This window comes from Pelophylax lessonae (genome assembly GCF_965119305.1).
Source record: "Pelophylax lessonae genome assembly, chromosome: 6".
NCBI classification, from domain to species: Eukaryota; Metazoa; Chordata; class Amphibia; order Anura; family Ranidae; genus Pelophylax; species Pelophylax lessonae.
In genome coordinates this window covers 30,170,390-30,194,369 of record NC_138773.1, presented here as the reverse complement: position 1 = coordinate 30,194,369, position 23,980 = coordinate 30,170,390, and the positions used below count along the sequence as shown (strand labels likewise).

General features: G+C 41.5%; 1 protein-coding gene across 1 annotated transcript in view; it reads right to left on the bottom strand.

Moving 5' to 3' along the window:
• Positions 1–1,430: 1,430 nt before the first annotated feature.
• LOC309558514 (uncharacterized protein) overlaps positions 1,431–23,980 on the bottom strand; it is a gene marked incomplete at its 3' end in the record, with an annotated part of 33,586 nt that continues 11,036 nt past the window's right edge. Inside the window, exons 3-8 of the mRNA XM_082261594.1 lie at positions 21,251–21,553; positions 15,780–16,082; positions 13,921–13,965; positions 5,256–5,285; positions 3,118–3,171; positions 1,431–1,495 (exon numbers count right to left, since the gene is read on the bottom strand). Of these exons, the coding sequence (XP_082117720.1) occupies positions 1,431–1,495; positions 3,118–3,171; positions 5,256–5,285; positions 13,921–13,965; positions 15,780–16,082; positions 21,251–21,553 (800 nt within the window). The remainder of the gene's footprint in view (positions 1,496–3,117; positions 3,172–5,255; positions 5,286–13,920; positions 13,966–15,779; positions 16,083–21,250; positions 21,554–23,980) is intronic.

The window sequence follows — 23,980 nt, the reverse complement described above, 5'->3', positions numbered from 1 at the left end:
CAAAGATTTTAAAGAAATAATAGCATTTTAGTTACTTTGATGAAACCATGAAACCAGGGATCAGGTTTAACGATTGCAGATTAATATGATTTGAAAGTGTTGCAATGCTCCCAGCATACGCAGCTGGCAGAATGATATTGCTGTGACCAGGTTCTAATGTGTGTGTGTGTCTGAGGGTTGGGGGCACAATCATTAACATTCTATTACAAGAAAGATAGCCCAGCCACTGTGCATTCATACCAGAATCCGTACTCCAACAATGTAACAGTTCTGAATTTGTTTCTGAAACAGAAATAGAAGGCATTTTATTTTTTTTAAAGACTTTTCCAAACATGTTAAAAAACAGTTTCAACATAAAATATATGATCGTTTTAAGTAGAAATGTTTTTATTCAATAGGGACATAAGGGATGGAACCTTAACTGTCAAAGAAAATTTGAATAGGATCCTGGTCCGTTTTTAATACAAATATATAGTGTGATTATATTTATCTTGTGATTGGAGTAATGCCTCGTACACACTCATCGACAGTTGGCCGTGAATTTTCGGCCAACATCCGATCGGCCGATTTTCGGCTTGTTAGTATGATGCTTCCTACAACCGACTCCGACTATTCGGCCGAAAAAAATCTGGTGTGCATGCTATAACATTTTTGTTGGCCGTCACCAGAACGGCCGATTTTCCGTCAGTCAGTACAGATTTCGGCAGACAAAAATCTGATGAGCAAGACTGGGCATGCTCAGAGAAGAAAAAACACACGGAAAGTAAACCAGCACATGACATCACTTCTGAAGTTGGTTTTTGTTGGCTGAGAAAATTTGAGTGCAGTCTAGGCACATTCCAACCAACACAACAACACTGGACAAAAGACGGCCGATCGGTCGGACGATAATCGTTGCGTGTGTACGAGGCATAAGTTCTTTCTTTACTTTGATCTAGTCATGAAGATGTGAATCAAGGTCCAGGACAACCTGATATTATTAGTCAGGTGTGCTGACCTATGTACAGTATCTATTGTGACAGTGCGAGGCTCTACCGCTATGTGAATTTAGGTATTGGTTGGAAAAATGGCACCAGATTTGCATTAAGGCTTAATGCGAAGCTCCAGAGAATTTGTTATCAGTGGAGAAAGCTGTGTTTTAAGCTTTCTCTGGGTTTAGCAATCTCAGTTTCCAAAAGAGTCTTGGGTACCACAGGACCTTTAATCCTGTGTCCAGGTTTTCTTGAAGTTCTGCAGGTTGTGTGTATCTGTCTAGGTGCACAAATTCTTTGTAAGCCTGATCTGAGGATATCTCAGGGCAGTTGCTGCCTCTTGGAGACAGAGCCTTGTCAGAAGAGCTGGTTGTTTCTGCTGGAGACTGCATCCCTGGTGAGGGGGACTTCTTTCTCTAAGGACTAGGAAAGTCAGCACAGCTACGCAGGTCTGGGAGATCAGGAGATGGTCTGGGAGGCCAAGAAAGCTAGCTGGTCCAGAGGACTGGAGGAAATCTGGAAGTCTATGGAAGAGTAAGCAAACTGAAGGAAGACTGGAGAACCCTATTTGGAGGCCAGGAGTGGAAAGGAGAGCACAGGTGCCACACTAAGTGCAGTATATCAAGATTTATTATGAGTTAGCCAATGAAAAGGTACTCACAAGCGTGTGTATAAAAACAGCATGACAACATCATAATAGGGATAATGGTTCCCGGTGTCCTAATTCGGGATGGCACAAGCGGTCTCAGAGCGCTGGGTTGTAGCGGATGGACGAACGATACTTCCCAACTGCAGGGGACACAACACTGGCCGTCCTGACGTCACTTCCGGGATACGTAATGGCGCCGGCGACGCGTTGTCGGAGCATGCGCTCCTTCTTCAGGCCGATAATGCGCCATTTTGGACAAGGGCTTAAGTAAGCAGAGAGGCAAGACTGACTAGGTCCTAAAGTACACCATATTACCCACTCGGCAGAACCGCTGTGGCCGAGTTACATAATACAGAGATAACTATCCCGGAAGTGACGTCAGGACGGCCAGTGTTGTGTCCCCTGCAGTTGGGAAGTATCATTCGTCCATCCACTACAACCGAGCACTCTGAGACCGCTTGTGCCATCCTGAATTAGGACACAGGGAACTATTATCCCTATTATGATGTTGTCATGCTGTTTTTATACACACGCTTGTGAGTACCTTTTCATTGGCTAACTCATAATAAATCTTGATATACTGCACTTAGTGTGGCGCCTGTGTTCTCCTTTCAGCTCGCCACAAGCCCCTTCTACTTGTCATCAGAGCAGCCTACGGAGTGTGGTGATTTGAGATTTATGCATATGGACTTGTTATATGGACTTTAACACAGCTATTATTATGTTGCTGTTTCCATTATATTAGCACATGTTTGTATGTCCACTATTGGAGTTTGAAAAGTTTTTTGGACACCCCCTCCCCTGTTGTGCACCAGTTTTCACCCTTTTTTGTAGGAGGCCAGGAGTGGGCCTGTGCAGCGAGGTACTGCAACCAAGACTAAGTGAACCTTAAGATTTATTAGCCATATCCCCCTTTTTCATGTTCTGTCAGTGGAGATTGCAACCAGCATACACCAAAGGCAGCATGCAGTGAAGGCTAGATCTCCCCTTTTCCCCTGATATAGAAGGTGAACAGAGATACTAAGTGTATAGCCCTATCTCCCCTCTTCACATTCTGGCAGTGGAGAGCTCCCACAATACACCAATGGCAGAAGGCAGTGAACGATAGATCTTCCCATTTTCCTGATAGACAAGATGATCAGGAATATGAATTGTGTAGCCTTATCTCCCCTCTTCAAGTTCTGTCATTGGAGAGATCCCAAAAAATAAAAACAATGGCAGGCGGCAGCAAAATGTTTATCTCCTTGTTAGCCTGAAATAGAAGGTGAACAAAGATGCTAATTATATACAGTAGCCTTATTTCCCTGTCTCACTTTTTGTCAGTGGAGAGATCTCCCAGCATACACTAACGACAGGAGGCAGCAACAGAAGGTGAGACAATGGTGGGACCAGCTTGGAAAGAGAAGAGATAAAGTGTGTGTGTGTTTGAAGGGGAATAGGAAGCACAATATTAATGTGTGACCACAAGTCTCTATTCCAGCCAATGTGTATTCATACCAGGATTCGTAGTTTTATGACGCTGAGCTTTTGACTTTGATTTTGACCGTGATCCTAAAACAGAAAGGCAATTAAAAAAAGGCAATTTTCTTCAAGAGGACAGATCTGCACATAGTTAAAGATAATTGAGATGTTGTACATTTACGAATATATAATATTTATGTTTTGGGTTCAAGATTTCTTTTGACCTTAAATTGGTTTTTGAGTAACATTCCCAACCCTCTTCTTTGGGGGTCCCTGCCAGCGCTCTTGGCTCCTCCTCTTCAGTGAGTGCCCCCATAGGAAGTGGTTTCCTATGGGAGTACTCATGTGAGCTTGTTCCCGAGTCGTCTGCCTGCAGGCCATTGACACTGAGAGGGTGGCTCGGTCCCACACCCTGCTCCCTCGTCACAGAATTTGAATGACTCCCACTGCTATCAATCTGTGCAGTGAGGAGGGGCAGACCTGGGGAGCCGCTGCTCCAATCTGATGCACATCGCTGGATCAGGCTTAGGTAATTATTAGGGGGGTGAGGGGTGACACGTGCAGCAAAGAAGCTTTTTATCATAATACATTAAATACATACAACCACTTTAAACATGCCACACATTCCCAATAATTTTGGGTGAAAAATAATAAAAATGTGGTTGTTTTATTAAACTAACTGAATACTCTGGACCAGCCTTTCTCAACTCTTGTACCCCAAAGGAGCCCTTGAAATAATTTTTAGGTCTCAGGGAACCCTTGGTAAAACCAATGCATTGGGGGTCAATGGGAAAAATGCCCCCCATAGAGTGGCAGTCAGAATGACACCCTTACAGCTAAAATGATCATTGGTGTCCTGAAGCTGGCTTTGCCAACTGGGTAATGATTAAGCACACAGTCAGTGTGTGAAACGCGTCTACCTTGTCACGATTGTCATAATTTGGATGTCCAGTCAATAAATCTGGATTTTGACTCAACCTGGAGTGATGCCAATTCCTTTTCTTCAATCAAGTTTTCACGGAGGCGAGCTGGGGCATGCACCTGTGTGAGTCATCAGGCAATTACACCACCTTGAGCAGTGAGTCCTTGTCTGTTCATTTGCCAACTGGCGTTGGCCTCCAAAACTATGCAAACACTGTCAATTTGGAGATCAATAATCAATAAAAGAGAGGTCAACCATTCACCTCAACAAACCCCTTATAACCACTGGAGAAACAACAGGAACCCTGGTTAAGAATGCATGCTCTAGACCAGGGGTCTCAAAACTTTTTAAACAAAGGACCAGTTTACTGTTCTAAAGACTTTAGGGGAGCTGGACTGTGGCCATTGGGAGTAGAAATTGTCCTGAGTCAGTTGGAGTAAAAAAATGCAGGAATAGTGCTCCATCGCTAGTGTCAATGGGAGAAAGAGTGCCACATCATTGGTGTCCGTTTGAGGAATAATGCTCCATTGTTGGTGTCAATGGGAGGAATATAGGCAAGCAAAGGGCTGCTTCCGGCCCCCGGGCTGATCTTTTTAGACCACTGCTCTAGACCATTTCTAAGGGGTTTGGGGCTCTCCATCTTTTCAGGTGCTCTAAAATCTCCTACTTCTAGGTTCAAAAATAATATGCAGTTAGGCAAACTCAAAAATGGTACTGTCATCAATTAGAGTTAATTGTTTGCAGGCTTTAAATTGAAATATACCCAGGACTGAAGTTTCCTTGGACAAGCACCAATATTAAAAGATCTTGGACTCTTATATCTTTGGTCTCACACTCACATTAGGCTCCTTACATGTGGATTGGAACCTCTGGGTCCCCTAAGCATTGGCATCTTGTTTTTGTTAAGAGTGGTCCCACTATAGCTACTGCTCCTCATATGAAACAGTTTGACTTTCCTCAATCATAATTTAATAAGTTTTATCCAGCTCCTCAGTTATACATGCTTCAGGTTTTGATTACTGCCTGTATCCCCATTGGTAAAATTCTCCCTGTCCTGGTGATCATTGTCAAATAATGAGAAAACCAACATTTTGAGGGAAAAAACTGACAGGGGTCTTAACCATTCCTCATTCTATCAAAAACAAAAATTATACAGTACAGCAAAAGGAGAACTCTCTACTCCAATCTGCAAAGCCTTATAGGAATGGTTCTTATTCATAAATATATTGTTCTATTCATTGTTTATTCATACCGTGTTGTAGGGTAGATGATTTATGTCTTTCTGAAATAGAAACAAAATTCACCAATTAGAGACAATATTTTCATAAAGTATATGTAATCACTACTGGAATGCCATTTAGAGGTCTATGTATAAAAATAATAATTTGCTTCTGTATTATGCTCCCCCACGTGGGTCAAGATGTTTTTATTTTAATTTTTTTATTTATTTTATACTATGTTACACAACCTATTGCCACACATGACAGGACACATAATCATGGGTGGGGATAGCAATATCACACTGGATCAAATCAAGTCCCCATAAAACAACCACCGAAACAGAGCCTCAAAATAGCTCAACTGTTCCACTGCAATGACTACATTGACCTCTGGAGAGAGTGTAACCCCACACAAGGGGGCGTTTTCCAGAATACACCATCTTTTCACATTCTCTCCTTTACTTCCATTTGTCACTATGGCTAAAATCTTAACAGTGCCATGGTCGGATCATTCTCCAGTACAGATGTCAGTCTTGGACTTGTGGTCCAAACCCTAAGCCAACACATGGTGCTTTAACTCCTTATGAAATTACCCTGTTATTTATAAGCAAATAGAATTGGACATCCACCTCTTCTTTCTAATAATCAGTTTTCCCCCCACTGTTAACTGGTCGGCAATGGTAAGTTAATGCAGATAGCCTCTAGTATGAAATGACAAAGGGTCTCCAAAATCAACGAACAGGAAACTGCTCTGTACCAACTCGTACAGGAACAAAAAAGGTTTCCCTGTCAGGACTTGAGTAAGCAAATAAAAGAATCTTGTATGGCCTTAAACATGTGTATGTGGGGAGGGTGCACAAATAGTGGTTAAAGCTGCTACCGATATTCAGTGCCAAATGAATACAAATAATAATTGAAAAAGGTGGGGTGCGCTAAAACAAGTATACGAATCCAACAAAAATACAATAATAATCAAACTGTAAATGTAGGATAATATGTGCATGATATATTCTAACAGTCCATAATGAATAAATCATGAGTGTCCATAGTGATGAATTCAAACTGATAAACGTGAAGAAAAGAGATTCTTGAATTTCAGTGTGAAAAACCCACCACCAGGTGAAATTCCTCCTTACCAGATGGAAATAAGGTGCACGCAAAATACAAATCAACTGATGACCACCGACAAAAAGTGCTTCTATAGTGCTTCCTATCTCGGTCGATGTTCAATAGGAAGAAACGCGTCAAAGAGGAGGCGTAACCGTCACGTATGATCGCTCGTGGTCCGTGCTGCAACCGGACGTGAGCTAGCTCAAGAAATCCCTGCATAAAATACCATCTATGCTGATTTACCAATCATCTCCTGTAAGTGCAATACTGTTTTTTCATTAAACTGTGTAGAATATATCACACTATTGGCTGCTTTTGTTCTTCATATCCTATGCTTGTGAACCATCGGCTTTGTGGTCTGAAGTAGTGGATATCATTGAAAAACAAGCGCTTAAGATCTGCTGTCTGGTAAGGGACCATTTTAGGTGTTTCACTTGGAGATTGGAAGCACTTTTTGTCGGTGGTCATCAGTTGATTTGTATTTTGCGTGCACCTTATTTCCGTCTGGTAAGGAGGAATTTCACCTGGTGGTGGGTTTTTCACACTGAAATTCAAGAATCTCTTTTCTTCACGTTTATCAGTTTGAATTCATCACTATGGACGGACACTCATGATTTATTCATTATGGACTGTTGGAATATATCATGCACATATTATCCTACATTTACAGTTTGATTATTATTGTATTTTTGTTGGATTTGTATGCTTGTTTTAGCGCACCCCACCTTTTTCAATGGCCTTAAACATGACCCTTTTTTTTTACTAAAGTAGAAAAGGCCATTAGATGGGGTAGGCAGAAATTCTACACACTGGGTGACAAACCCTGCTCATTATTAGTTTGGAAACTATCACCCAATTAAACATTTTGCGCAAGGCCCTTCATAACCCCCTCACTCCACACTTTGTATCGGCACAATTATCCTTCCCTGTATAAAAAGCTAGCGGAAGACAGGGGAAAGAGGGTTTCAGATCCTCCCTCCTGGTTCGGTAGTCAGAATGAACATTCTTCCCAGATTGTTGTACTTATTCAGAATACTACCAGTAGACATCTCAGACAGTGATCTCCAAAGTTTTAAGGCAAAGATACTCAAATTTATCCGGGGGGATAAGAGACCTAGGGTGAACAAGTGCACCTTGTTCACCCCTACACATAGGGGAGGATTGAGGGTCCCAAATTTGCTGAAATATTTTCAAGCTTCCTTATTGGCACCCCTCCTAAAATTCCACTCAATAGACCATCTCCCCTGGTTACTGATTAGAGACAAACCAACAATTACATTATGTGCCCATCCTTATCCTTTGCTTTGAATTTATGGGATCTCTTGGGATCTACCCACGGATTCAATTCTCCCCGTAGCTCCAATCCTTAACAACTCTGCTTTCACCCCAGGTCTCTCCCTGGAATATTTTTAGTGGTGGATTAATAAAGGCCTGCTCCGCATAGCAGATCTCTGCAATGCCCAAAGTATCTTACTGAGTCAAACTCCAAGATGAACATCATATGCTGTACTTGGAACTCTTTTATATGCTTAGATTGGCCATTGCTAGGATGACATAACAATTTAACTACAATGACGACAATGGGGCACTTATGTACAAATCTCGGGAAGAGCCCAGGACACATTTCAGCTATATACAGTCTCCTGACTTCCACCTTTTAAGTTATTACCATATACGGTATATGTAAATGGGAACGAAACTTAACTAAGGATCTAAATCTAGCTGAATGGCACAATCTGGCTCTCCTGGCCTCTAAGTCCTTCATGAATAGTTATATTCTAGAAGCAAATTATAAAGTATTACTATGCTGGTACATGTTACCCAGGAGAGTAGCCTCTTATGACTTGAGGGCCTCCCCAATTGTTTTAATGGGGGCGGACAAGAAGGGGCTACATTACATTTGATGGAAGCGTCTGAAAGTTAATAAAGTATACAGTTTCCTTTATTCTGTGACAGGGACAAACCTTACAAAGTCTCCTTGGTCAGCCCTTCTTAACCGCTTCCCGACCAATAGGCACCTATTTACTGCGGCAGGGTGGCTCTCCTGCGCAAACCGACGTAGGTTTGTCGGCGCGTTCCTGCCCCCACTCGGTAGCGGGGAAGCTTATGCATGTGTCAGGTGGCTCCGATTGCCGTCTGACACCCGCGATCATTCCCCGCTGAGAGAGAAGGACGGTCGGCTGTTGTAAACACAGCTGACCATTCTTCTCCCTGGAAAGGTCATAGAGCCCATGTGATCCTTCTATATAGGATCACATGTCTCTATGGTAATTTCACAAGCCATGCCTCCCCCACAGTTAGAATCACTCCCCTAGGCTCACATTTAACCCCTTGATCACCCACAGTGTTAACCCCTTCCCTGCCAATGTCATTATTACAGTAACAGTGCATATTTTTAGCACTGATTACTGTAGTAATGTCACTGGTACCCCCAAAAGTGTCAAAAATGTCAGTTAGGGGTCCACTCTGTCCACCGCAATGTCGCAGTCCCGCAAAAAATCGCAGATCACCACCATTACTAGTAAAAAAAAAAAAACAATAAAAAATGACAAAAATCTTTTCCGTAGTTTGTAGACTCAATAACTTTTGCGCAAACCAATCAAAATATGCTTATTGCTATTTTTTTTACCAAAATATGTAGCAGAAAACAAATTGGCCTAAAATGTTAAAAAAATTTGATTTTGAATTTTTTTTTTGGGGAATGTTATATAGCAGAATGTGAAAAATATTGTTTTTTTTTCTTTTTCAAAATTGTCGATATTTTAGTTTATAGCGCAAAAAATAAAAATCGCACAGGGGATCAAATACCATCAAAAGAAAGCTCTATTTGTGGGAAAAAAAGGACGTAAATTTCGTTTGGGTACAGCGTCGCACGACCGCGCAATTGTCTGTTAAAATAAAGCAGTGCCGAATCGCAAAATAGGATCTGGTCATTGAGGGGGCAGATCCTTCCGGTCTTAAAGTGGTTAATAGACCAGTTGAGGAGACACAGAGACATACTAAAATGTTGATCTCTTTTATCTTCTTAGCAACCAGGATAGCTATAGCCAGATTTTGGAAATCGCCCATTATCCCCTTCGATTGGGCCAAAGAAAAATTGTCATGGATTATGGTAAAAGAGAAAGTAGCAGCGATTTTATATGACGAAAAAAAGATTCATTTAAAAAAAAAAATTAGGCTATCCATGGACACATTATATATATTTGGAGACTAGACAGAGATCATGTTGGGAAGCTGTGCACCTCTAAAATTTGACTTTCCCCCCGCTCTTCTCATTCTACTTTTTTCTTTCTCCTATTCTTCTTTTAGGCCCCTTTCACACATACTGTACGGTCCAATCAGATCCCCCTGTCAGTTTTTCAGGCAGACCTGATCGGATCCTCCATGCATCCCTATGGGGCAGCGGATGTCAGCGGAGACATCTCCAGCGCTGCCATCCGATCAGATCCTGTCCGTCAAATCCGGACAGATGGAAACCCTATTTTCCATCCATCTGGCGGATCGGATGAGAACGGACATGGGGTCCGTTCTCATCCGATTCCCTCATAGAGGACAGCGGGGATCTGGCAGCTCCATCTCCGCACACAGAGCGGAGACGGAGCTGTCATCTGCCTGTTCAGCCGGGATCGGCGGATCAATCCCCTGCTGAGCAGAACGGAGTCCACCGGTGGAAACGGACAGGAGTGAAAAGACCCTTAGGGTTTTTTGGGGATTTGACAGTTCCCTCCTAATCCTGAGTGATAAGTAACACCTGTCTTCATACTGGACAGTAGAAAACCGCATCTATTGTTGTTGCCACTCCTAACTTGTTCCAGTATATGGTTTAGCATGGTCTGATTTCCAAGTTATTTTACCTTGCTAGGTGCCCCTTGTCTTCTAGATGACACATAGGTATAGTATGTATTCATGTCTATCTGTACAATTGTCATCTTTTGTACTTTGCATAAGAAATACCCAATAAAAATATTGGAAAAGAAAAAATTTGGCTCTGCAAATGTCACAGCATCTGTGAAAAAATCATGAATACTTGGAATGTTTGTAATATGTGTGTAATATCAGTTTCTATTTTTTGCCTTTTCGCTGGACGGATGTAACATTCACTAACATTTGATCCAAAGCGAAAATATCCTTAAGAAAAATTGATCATAAGAATTCAAGAACATTCCGCTTCTGGTCAAATGTCCTTTAGGTTATTTTCTCTATTGGTCCAATGTTCTATGGCTGTTTTCTCTTTAGATAAGTTACGGAATGATACATTCGCCTGGCGAAATGGTAACAAATAGAAACCGACATTTCGGGTATTTGTGAGTTTTGCATGAATGCTTAGACATTTTTATACACAAAAATCCTTAAGCCTCGTACACACGCAACGATTATCGGCCGACCGATCGGCCGTCATTTGTCCAGTGTTGTTGTGTTGGTTGAAATGTGCTCTAGACTGCACACGAATTTTCTCGGCCAACAAAAACAACTTCAGAAGTGATGTCATGTGATGGTTGACTTTCCGTGTGTTTTTTCTTCTCTGAGCATGCCCAGTCTTGCTCATCACATTTTTGTCTGCCGAAATCTGTACCGACTGACGGAAAATCGGCCGTTCTGTTGACGGCCAACAAAAATTTTATAGCATGCACACCAGATTTTGTTCGGCCGAAAAGTCGGAGTCGGTTGTCGAAAGCATCATACTAACAAGGCGAAAATCGACCGATCGGACGTTGGCCGAAAATTCACAGCCAACTATCGATGCGTGTGTACGAGGGATTGGTCGTGACAAACCCAAGTCTCCTCCCTACTCCATACTTAGAAACTGGATATATACAGTAAGTCACATTTATTTTAGAATGAACCTTACTGATAGCATACACTCACACTCTTCTAAACCACTACTCCTTGGGAAAGCTACATGAAAAGTGCACAAAAAATTAATTTTAATCAGTTAGTTTCTATAAAAATAAATTATTTCTCTACCAATTTATATTTTTTTGGGGTAATTAAGAGAAAAGGAGAGGAAAGTAGTGGCCGGTACTTAATGTCCAAAGCCTTGCTAACAAACCTTTCATAGTAAAAAGGTACAGTCAAAGACTACCAGTAAGTGGTGTGTATTGCAGGGCTTCTGAATTTTGTGAAATCTGGATAGCTTATCATCTAATATGGCTGCCATTTTCTCATATATCATGCACAGGTTATTGCTAGATGTAAGCTCTTCAAAGGGGATATTTGGCTTTCTTCAGAACCTAGCTATGGTCTTTTTTCTAGGAGTAAAAATACAGGCGAGTAAACAGAACTTTTGATTTAGTACAGTCAGCTGCTTTTTATTTAAAAAGGGCATCTGCTATTTTTTTTTGTAGCAGTTTATATTTTTAACCACTTAAGCCCCGGAAGATTTTACCCCCTTCCTGACCAGGGTTTTTTTTGCGATTCGGCACTGCGTGACTTTAACGGACAATTGTGCGGTCGTGCGACGCTGTACCTAAACGAATTTGACGTCCTTTTTTTCCCACAAATAGAGCTTTGTTTTGGTGGTATTTGATCACCTGTGCGATTTTTTTTGATCATGCGCTATAAACAAAAAAAAGCGACAATTTTGCAAAAATAACAATATTTTTCACATTTTTTTATATAAAATTCCCCTAAAAAAATGTAAAAATCAAAATTTTTTAACATTTTTGGCCAATTTGTTTTCTGCTACATATGCTTGGTAAAAAAAATCACAATAAGCGTATTTTGATTGGTTTGCGCAAAAGTTATTGCGTTTACTAACTAAGGGAAAGATTTTTGTCATTTTTGTTGTTTTTTTTTTTTTTAACGAGTAATGGCGGCGATCTGAGATTTTTTTTGTGGGATTGCGACATTGCGGTGGACAGATCGGACTCTTGACTGACATTTTTGACACTTTTGGGGTTACCAGTGACATTACTACAGTAATCAGTGCTATAAATATGCACTGTTACTGTAAAAATGACACTGGCAGGGAAGGGGTTAACTTTATTGGGGAAGAAGGGGTTAAGCATGTCCCTAGGGGCGTGATTCTAACTGTGATTGGACATGGCTACTGGTGTAAGAACAGAGATCAACGGTCCTACATAGTAGACCCGTGTGATCTCCATTTTTACACAGGGAAGAATGACAGGCGGCTTTGTTTACATTAGCCGCCTGCCTTTCTCCCTTCACGGCGAACGATCGCGAGTGACCGGTGGACATCAGGTCCGCCGGTCACACGCACTGACATGTTAGCGAACGAGCCGGGGCGGGCGCGCGCCCGCTATTGGCTCACAAGCTAGTGACAGGCTACTGATGTACCCATACGTCACTTTGCCTGGCCGGGGCTGACTGCTGCAGTATATGTACTTGAGGCAGTCGGCAACCGGTTAAAGTCAGTAATAAGTACTTTATCACCTACCCTGTCTTTCCTGCCCTCTGGCAACCACTACATAAAAATGTGGCCACTGTGGTAAAGCCATGTCTACTAGTGCATCTCAAAATTTTCTATCCCAGGATTTTATCTTCTGCCAGCTTTGTGCATTGGCTGGTAGGGTTTAGTTTACCCCTTTAGCTGTTTTTTTGGCCACTGATATTCAGTATATCGGCATGTCTGCCCTGAGCTCCCCTTTCTTCCTAAAGCTGACCATACATTGGTAGAATCGCATCCAAAATTTTTCACATTTCAAACATTCATCCAATTTTCCATTGGTTAATGAGGTAAAATCGGTGTTCATTTTTTACCACAGTAGCAAGAGAATTTAAAAGAACAAGATGGAAACTTTTCTCTGAATTAACTAATTTCTAACAGTGAACAGGGTCTATTCACTCCAAAATCAAATGTTAAACGCAAACAAAATTTTTAGGCGATTTCGAACAGACATAATGTATGTCAAATCTTCAAAGATACTGAGAATTTTTTGAACTTTAGAATGCTTGTCGAGAAATATCATAGTGTATGGCCAAATTAAAGCAGAGTTCCGGCCTCAAATACCCTTTTAAACTAAAAATACCCCTATAATACTAATCCATCGCCCTTTACAGAACCGCTATTCTCATACTTACAAGGTGTACAGTATTGGATTTTAGTCAAAATCTTACTTTTTAAAACGCTATCTGGGCACGGCCATCTTGGATATGGGCATCTGAAGCCGCAGTGTAATCTGCTGTGTCCTTCTTCCTGATTCCAGGGAGTGTTCTGGGAGTTCTTCCTGATTCCAGCCTCCTGGGAGTGATGACAAACAGCTCCCAGGATGCAATGCAAAGGTGGAAGTGATGTCGGTGGCCGCGGCCACAGAGGGGGGAGAAGGAGGAAGTACAATCAAAAATGCCCTGAAAATAAGGTAAGGGACCCCCCGAAAAAAATTGAAAATGCCCAATTGTTGATCAGCATAGCGAGCACTCCAGGAATCACTAAAGTTGCAAAATAGGCCGGAACTCCACTTTAAGACTGAGAAGATGTCTGGAAGGTGCCCAGCTCTCTAGTGTCTGTAGCCAACTAGTGAAGGTGGGACAGCTCATTCAAAAGAAATTATTGATAGGTAAATAAGCACACCCAATAGTAATATCACATTGTAATTATGTCCTATCCCAACCTTTAGGTATTCATACCAAGTTTATTCTGTTGAGAAGGCTCCACTGGTGACTGCATTTTTTCTGAAACAAAAATTAAAGCCGCCTGTTAAGATAAAGGTTATTTTCCTTAAAACAAGATCAATGTTTGTACAATTGAATTTATTATTTATTTGTTGGATTCATTATTTAGTCTTTTTGAAAGTTGCCCGCAGATCCTCCCCACCATGTGGTGAAAGTGGAAAGACAAGAACATGTTATTGGGTCTGTAATGGTGTAAGGGTTGGAAGATGGAACCACAACACACGGTGGGGGACATAGGCATCAGACACATACGGAAGTGTTGAAAGACTAAACTGTTGGAGGATGCAGCATTGGAATGGAGGTAAGGTAGAAGACATCAGCTTTTTTTTTTTTAAGGACACTTTTGAAGCACATCACTTTTTTTTGCTACAGGGTTGCTTATGAATGCTAAACAACGTGGCGATAGATAAGAATATGGCAGTCTCTTATTCTAGGAATGTGACATAGAGGCAGCCACTCTGCCCCATTGGAAGAAGGCACATGACAATTCCAATACTGTCATATGCCCAGTATCAGTGTGAGCCCAGAACCTTGTTTACTAAAGAAACGCTAAGGGATTTATATATATATATATATATACTGTATATATATATATATATATTTATATATTATATATAAATCATTTGCTGTCCAAATGTCTTAACGGGAGTGAAGAGCGGGATGACGTTGCATGCTTACTTGGTTGCTATGATGACGTGTTTCGGAGTTGGAGCCTCCTTCCTCAGGTCACCTCTTCACTCCTGTTCCATATATAACCTTCCAGCAGGGCCGCGGCGCCCATTCGCAGTGGCGGCTAGCTGGCTGGTCTGGGAGCAGACACACTGGGCTGAGAACACCGGAGCCTTAGCGAGGAGGATTTGGGTCCCGCCATCAGGCACTTTAGGAGCGGCAATCAAGCTACGTAGCACTTGAAGGAGCCATGCGGGGAGAGAGAGGAAAAAAGGGACTCTATCGATTTATATGCCCATTACCATCTTGAAATATGTGAGTTTATCTACAGAAGTGTTGTCCATTGTCCTATTAAAACTTTATTACGCGGGGGCAGCTGTGCGCTTGTGTCTCCTTTTGTAATTCTTATATAGATTCATTGTCCGCCACCCAGTGGAAACAAGTAGAGCTGCAATGACCTCACATTGGAAAAGTGTGTATTTTCATTTCTAAAAAGACCACCAGCCAGCCTTGTGCATCTGGTCAGCGCATGAACTGTTGAAATATTCTTTTTATGCAAATAGAGGGGGTGGATCTTCTTAACAGGGGCACATCTTCATATAGGTTGACCTCTGACTGTTCAGGTTATCAAGGGAATATTTTCAGACTGCATAAAATTAGATTTTTTTTTCTCCTTAGAGCTAGACTCCAGGATTAAAGAAGAAAATCCTTGCAGCTACCCCCCGCCCCGCACTGCAAGGGTTTAGCTTGAAAACATTTAATAGGGGCTACAATATTATTTAAAGCTAATCGCAATGTATACAGAGTCCATTGTATCGTCTAATTTTTATAAAGGGTATCTCTAGGAAGGGGTAGATGGATGAAGCTTGGGGTTCACCCCAGCAGTGTGTTGTTCTTTATTCATGAACCATTCACAGATGGCCTTTGACAGCCCTTGATCAAGATATATTGCTTTATTTTGCTTTATATGCAGTAGAGACAAGTAAGCTTAAAACCCGGATGCCCTGCCCTAAAATGGATTAGAAAACTTGCAAAACAGAAATTCTAATTTTTTTGGCAGTTATTGAATAATAACTGTGAATTAAGCTGTTTGCTGTACTTGAACTTTACAGAATAAGTTTTCTTCAATATCTGTGGACACTTACCCTCTGGTGCTGGTTTCGATCCTGGTTTTGCATTCTTCTTATTGGACCTTTCCAAATCTCTAATGACTGAACTATTGTGTTTGCGAAGTGCCTGGTACAACAGATATTTGGCATAGTCACCCCAATCTCTAGCGATATCCATGAGCTCCCTCATCTTTTCTTGGTGTAAATAATATGATTTTATATTGTCATACTGCTTCTTCTGTAGCACATCTTGGTCCAAGAGGTCATCGAGAACTGGATCTACCAAGATGACCTTTTCTATCAGCTGTTGCCGTTGATTCTGTAGAAAAGTTTCTGTGGCTGTAACGAAAAGCAAAACTCTAATATTCAACTGTATATACGGTATGTTTTGAAAATGATTTTTGGTAATTTCCAATTAACAGCTTCAAAAGAGCATTAGTCTATATTAGGAGTCTCTAAACTAAAGATGACAGGCCACATCCAGCCTGCTACAAGATATTATCCAGCCAGCTAGGGCCAATGGCATATCCTTAGACTAAGTGACTAAGTGCACAGCCTGAGAATTCAGATCAGCTAGTCTGTCCATTTTTTTTTTAACAATATATATATATTTTTTTTTTTTACAAGATACAGAAACATACAGGCTGTGATGCTATGATATACAGTACACAGCAGATAAGGCAAGATGGTGGAGATTGTTCACCTCAACCAGCTCTAAAAACAGAATAAAAAACAGAACAAGAATATTGTTGAATTCTTCTAGAATTCAACAATATTCTCCACCTGCAAGTACATAACACCAGTCTAGAACTTGTAAAGGTACTGTACATATCCTCAAGCCCATATACCACAGATTGTATACAATCATATAGGAGATAGATTCCGAAGTTTGCTAAACATTAATTACTATTCCCACTCACTTCTAAATTTTTCATGGCTACTATTAACCACTGCAAAGAAATATTCACATAAGAACACTGTAGATGCACTCTATTAATTTGTTAGAGACTGTGAGACGGGCCGCTATCAGGATGTGCATGACTACCTTTCGGAGTCGTCCAGGGAAGAAGGTGACGTTGAGTACCAAAAGGGCCAAGGATGGAGTGTGGGGGGGGGGGTTTCAAATACCTGAAATGGATGAGATTAGGGAGAATATTGAATTCCAAAAACTAACAATTGATTTACAAGACCATAATATGTGTAGAAGGTGACCCTGTCCACCACGATTCCTCCAGCAGTCTGAAGAGGTATGGGGATACATGAGAGAAAGCCTATAAGGTGTAAGATACCAGCCAATGGGTTGTTCTCCCAATGGGATACACAGTTGGTAACTTTATATATGTGGGTAAAGGCCTGACTCCATTCATTCTCTGTGAAGCAGGAATGAGCACTGCCAGAGCCCTACAAACTGACCTCCAGCAGGCCACTGGTGTGAATGTCTCTGACCAAACAATTGGAAACAGATTTCATGAGGGCGGCCTGAACGCCCAACATCCGCTAGTAGGCCCTGTGTTCACTGCCTGGCACCATGAAGCTTGATTTACATTTGGCATTGAACATCAGAATTGGCAGGTCTGCCACTGGTGTCCTTTGCTTTTCACAGATGAGAGCAGGTTCACCCTGAGCACATGTGACAGACGTGAAAGGGTCAGAGCACATGCACCAGTGATGTCACTGGTTGCATGCAAAGTAAATATCTCCTAAACAGTACAAGTTTTGAAGATATTTACACTACCTATAGGTAAGCCTTATCATAGGCTTACCTATAGGTACAAGTTACAGAGAAAGCTTTACTTCCTCTTTAACTGTGTGAAAAAACATGGGATTATGGGTAAACCTTATACCCATAAACTCATTTTTTTTTCATTGTAGTTAAGAGGGCTGGAAGGGAGCATTTGTCTTTTAGACATATGCCCCCTTCTATGACACTGTAGTGAGAGGAGAGCCTCCACTGCAGCATTTTTATTGGACAGCTTGGACCAATGGTGCTTTACCATTGGTCCAAGGTTCCAAGCTGTCCACTGAGCTCAGTGCCTCTGGCAAGAAATCAAAGGCAATGTGAGCTCATCCTCTCAGTCTGCTGCAAACAGTGTTAGTCTCTGTACCAAGCGCTGGCAGGACCCCCCCAGCTGGTCTGTACTTCTGATGGGGACCCTGATGTAAAGGGGAATCTGATATGTAAGGGAGGGGAGGCTCTGATGTAAAACAGGGCATCTGATGTGAAGGGAGAACTTCTGATATGACGAGGCACTTTCAATGTGAAGGGAGGCTTCTGATGTAATCGGGGGCTTTTGATGTGAAGGGGGACTTCTGATGTAATAGAGAATCTTCTGATTTGATGGGGACTTCTAAAGTGAAGGGAGGACTTCTGATTTGATGGGGACTTCTGATGTGATGGGAGTACTTCTAATGTGATGGAGGAGGGAGATCTGATGTAATGGGGGGACTACTGATGTAATGAGGGGCTTCTGATATGAAGGAAGAACTTCTGAGTGATAGAGGGCTTCTGATGTGAAGGGGTGCTCTGATGTGAAGTGGGTGGGGGGCTTTTGAACAAGGGGTGAGTGCTGATACCCTAGGATAGGGGTCTCTAAACTTATAAAAAAAAGGTCAGAGTATATGTGTGTGTGTGTGTGTGTGTGTGGGGGGGGGGGGGGGGTGTTTGTCTGAGGCCAATGGAAGTAGGAATGTCCTGATGTCAGTGGGAGTAAACAATGCCACATCATTGGTGTTGGGGCTAGGAAGCTAGGGTTAGTTCCCCATTGTTGGTGTCATTAGGAGGAATTTTGCCCCATTATTGGTGTCAGTGGGAGGACATATGCCCAATTGTCAGTGTCAGTGGGAGGAGTAGTACCCCATCATTGGTGTCAGTGGGAAGAATTGTGCCCCGACATTGGTGTCATTAGGAGGAATTTTGCCATGTTGTTTGTGGTTGGAGAATTTATGCCCCTTCATGGGTGTCAGTATGAGGACATATGCCCAATTGTTGGTGTCAGTGGGAGGAATAGTGCCCCAAGGGCCAGATAAAAGAGAATAAAGGGCCGCAAGCCTACTGTAGATGCACAGATCAATTTAAATGTCAGTTTATATCAGTTAACTTTACAATACCTCCATGACTAATTTGCCCCCCTAAATAATCTTTACATTGCTTCTTAAGAAAATATAAGGCTCTTATTTTGTATACTTAAGTAAAAAAAAAGAAAACATGCAGAATTGTACATGCTTTGATAACTTGTGTAAAGACTTTGAAATGATGGTGAACAATGGTCAAAAATGTTTAGTTTACCCACTAATAAGTATGCCCCCCCCCCCCCCAGTTACTCCATCCTTCATTATTCTTCCTTGGGTGACGTGTTTGGAGAATATTGCTTGGCATTGCACAGGATGGGGCATTTGTGATGTGTGACACTATTCCATTTTTTCACAGAGGTTACCACAGGGGGTTGGAGGATTACAAATTATGATCTAAGCATTTCAATATTAATTCATCTTTAAGATCTAACATAAATACATGCTTGGGACAATTGTAGATCTATACTCCAACAAAAAAAGATTAAAAATAAATACATAAATAAATTTTAAAAAATATATATGTAAATAAAAAATGAGGCAGACTTGATCGACCATTTGATTTTTTTTTCTGCCACACTCTTCTAAGTTTCCAAAAAGACTGAAAAAGTTGTTAACAATTATTTACTTTTAAGCAATACATTAAATCTTTCTACTGTGGCAAATCTTTTTTCCTAAAATGTTCTGTCATTTATGGAAGGACAGTGTAGAATATAGTCTTACATATGTTGTATCCTAGTGAGGAAGTGGAATTACCAGTGTACAACCAGTTTACCATTCTGTCATAGAGTGAAAGATTAGCAGAGGAACAGGGAAATGATAGTGCTAAGTTCTCTAAAAATGCTATTGTGTCAGCAGTCTGGAATAATGGAAATTGCCCCAATTAAGGAAAATTTGCTCACATGTCACTAACTTTGGCACCGGGAAAGTCTCAATTACACAAAACAAGATTCCTGTTCACATGTGAATTCTTTATAATACAACAACCGAAAATCTTTAGATTATTGTTACGTTCCTCACTCACTAACACCCAAGCTACATTTAAAGTGGAATAAAACCCATAGATTTAACAGTTTAAAAAACAGTTACATTTCCGGCACATGCCGTATGTAACTGTCATATTGAATGTGCCCTCAACCAAACTGTCAAACTATACAATGGCTGGTGTTATAACTTATCACAAAAGCAGCATCATGGCAGTTGAAGATTAAACAGAGGCCAATATGGCAGCTTCCTTGGCTTAAAACGATAGGGTTTATTCCACTTTAAAGCGGAGTTCCACCCAAAAGTGGAACTTCCGCTATAGATAGTGCTAACCCCCTGACATGCCACATTTGGCATGTCATTTTTCATTTGGGGGGGGGGAGCGGGTACCTAGTTTTGACAGGTACCCGCTCCCACTTCCACTTGGAGCGCAGCGGCGCCCTGAGCGGAAGTTCTCCTCTCCCCTTCCCTCCCTGCAATCTTCTGGGACATGTCAGAGGTCCCAGAAGATTGCCGGCCAATCACAACGCGTAGCGCAACTCGCAGTGCGTACCCAGCTGTGAAGCCGCAAACTGTCACAGCTGGGTGCCCACACCAGTGATGCCGGCGCCGGACAGCAGAGAGGGAGAAGAGCGAGGCTTCGGGCGGCCGCATCGCTGTACCGTTGGATAAGGTGAGTGTGTTAGGCTGGAACTCCGCTTTAAGAAGGACAAGTACTCCTGGTGGTCTTTTTAAGACCTTCCAAGACTTTCTAAGAATTCAACCTAAAGGAGATCACTCCTACCAAGTATCTTCTACCCCAGGAACCCTGTAAATAAAATAAAGATCCTCTGCATATGCATATGAACATGGACCATAACTCCAGCCTCCACCTTACACATGTACCTAAAGAAAAGTACGAAAAAAGACTTGGCTGTTGACTAAAGCCCTGGAGGGTGGTAAAAATAGGCAGCTACTTCATTGTTTTACCAACCCCTGGCCACCCAGCTGCAAGTTAAAATAGCCACCCTAGTAGTACCTACTGCCATGGTTGAAGTGTGGCACGGTGATAATTATACTCCATGTAACACTCATTAACCCGTCCTGCCATAAACACTACACATTCAAGTGAATGAGGCCATCCTACAACCATTACCTAAATGCTTGGCTTGTGGTTACAGCATAGTATTCCCTTTCAAAATCTTTGTGGAGATTTCCCTTCACATTCTGTGCTAGAGACACCACACAACGTAAAAGAAAATTTCTCCAATGCAAGAGGATATCCCGTCTTAGACAGTGGCCAATGGAATGTTCCAAATAGCTGTGATTTCCCATACTTTCTGTATTGGTGGTGTCACAGATGGTGACAGAGATAGTAATAAAAACCCAGCAGAAGTTCTCCTAACCTTTCCGCATACTATCCAAACCACAGAAAAATAATTCTGTGGATTATGAGCAATTTAATAACAACTTACCTGGACTGAGAGGTTTAAATCCACATGTCTGTCTCCTTTCAGCCATTTCCATGTCTCTGATGATAATAAAGTGCTGCTGTCTTAAAGCCATGTAGAATTTGTCTTGCTCCTTTGTCTTCCATAGTCGGACATATTGGTAGAGTTCTTTCATCTTCTGCTGGTCAGATGACTTGTTAAGGACATGGTCATACTGGTCCTTTGTTATCAGGCCCTGCTGTAGAAGACTATGAAGAATGGGATCTACATCTGTTATCTTCTTCTCCAGATATTTATGGTGCTTGATAACCAGATGCTGATGAAAACCTGCATAGATTAGATTGCACCCATAATTTCTTTACAGAATCAAAGTAAACGCATGCCCACTCAAACTGTACCTACTGTATGTCCAGGAGGAACTCAGGCACACCTTTGTGTCATGTGAATATATTATTGGAATGGTTGAGGTTTATTTACTGAAGGCAAAGTAAGTTGTACTTTGCAAGGGAATCTGCCCCAGAGCTTAGTGAATGTGGCGAAGCTCTGCTGGCTTTTATCATCCAGTCATGTGCAAGCAAAATTGCAGTTTTTTTATTTTCCTTAAACGCAATTCTTTACAAAGGGAAAGTCCACATTCACAAAGATTTAAAATACCCTTGCAAAGTGCAACTTCACGTGCAAAGTGGACAGCCTATTTGCCTTTGGTAAATCAACCACATTGAATCTACACCATCCACAAAAGCATTTTTCTAAGCTCTAGACTACCAATCACCAACTAAGAAACCATTTTTCCGTAGTTATGTTGAGTCTTCTGACTCTTCTGTAATCTTAACCTTTTTTTTACTTTTAGGTCATTTGATGAATTTTGACACAATGGTCCAGAGGAAAACAAAATCAGGAACAAGTTTTCACAGTTTGCTGAGGCTTGGTGATACCCTAGGCTTTGGCCCACATGTCAATGAAGGTATCCGAGGATGAGTAGCCCCTTAGATTCTTGAAGGCTAACGCGTTTCGAGGCCTAGCCTCTTCTTCAGAGCTCTGAAGAAGAGGCTAGGCCTCGAAACACGTTAGCCTTCAAGAATCTAAGGGACTACTCATCCTCGGATACCTTTACTGAGGACTGCGTTCCTTTTGTGACATGCTTTTAACAAGAACTCGTTTGTGAGTATTTTTAATCCTATTTTTTAAATAAACCATCTAAATGATAATGCACTAGGCCGGTGCGTCCTTGTGTTTGTTTGTTGTTGCAGTGTTTCCAGACTTCCCTGGTCGTGTAAGGGGCAGCAAGGCCGTAGCATTTTTCCTGGGTTGACGTGTCCACAGCTACAGAAATACCTTTAATACCTTAATAAGGTGGACTAAAGTTCACACCACTCCGAGCGCAGGTCACGGGTGCTTTGCACCAAAAAACTGTATGTGCTGTTTTTGGCCCACATGTGCCTTATGGTAATTAGATGTACCTCTGATGCAGCCAGTGTGACTGGCGAAACCGGTCAGGTTTTTTCCGTTCAATCTATTGCACCCCCAGCACTCCAAGGAGCCCCCACTCCACAAGCCAGACTGGATTCGGCAAACATCATGGCTTTAAAAGGCATTGTATGGGACTCTGATACTCACTGAACTTACCAAGGATGGCTAAGTATTGCCTTTACTGTTATGTGCCAGTAAATAGCTGATGTCTCCATGATATGCAACTGTACCTGTATATTATTCTACACGGACTTACGTCTACAAGTGATCTTTGATGAAAGGATAGTTGCTTGTTGGGAAGCATACTTTACAATATGGCAGTTATGTTGCCTATATATACTTTACTGTAAACTTTATGGTATCAGAGACACTTCCCATGGAGGTTTCCAGCTATCTATACCCCTATACATACAGAGTCCATAGAATCATGTGCCTTTTTGATACCCAGGCGGGGGGTTTTCAACTTTATCTTACAGCTTTGAGGATGTTGATTATGTGTATTGGCAACATCCAAGCCCATTGTGGAGTTTTCTGACATACATTCACGATCCACTGAGTCCCCTAAAGGGCATTCACAGAACTCCTTTCCTCTTCTTCTCCTATAAAGACACTTTGGTGAAACAAAGATTCATACACCAGTGGTCTGGCGATTTTTCATCCACCTAGGATTGCATATATTATCTACAAATCATGCAATAATACCCACTGGAAGGCCATACAACATGTGTGAATGCTCTATATTATCAGCCACAAAACTTTATACAAGAATATCTTTGGAAAAAGTGCTGACCCTCTAAGAGGAACTAGAAAATAATTTTTTGTTTCTGTTTTTGTTTCTGTTTTTGTTTATGTTGATTTTCCACATTACCTTTATATTGGAAACTCCAATCTGAATCCTATATACATAATTGAGGATATACTCTGTTTTTCAGAAGTGCTTCTCGGTGCAGCTGCAAGGGGTGGGGGAATTTAGTTTATAATTGGCCAATTATTATTTTATCTTGTGGTTTTTGGTATTGTTTGTGTATTATACAATAAAATGATATATGTATGGATATTGTGTCTAGTTGTCCTTTAGGTCCCTCTATCTGTGGTTCTTGATTTAATTACTGTCACTCAAAGAGGGGTTGAGCCCCAGTCAGGTTTTTATTTTTTCAATTTTTCATAGTGCCTTATGGTATGCACAACCCTCCTGTTTAACCACTTTGCCACTAGAGGATTTTGCTGTCTTACGTCTGGGCCACTTTTTGCGATTTGGCGCTGTGCGACTTTAACGGACAATTG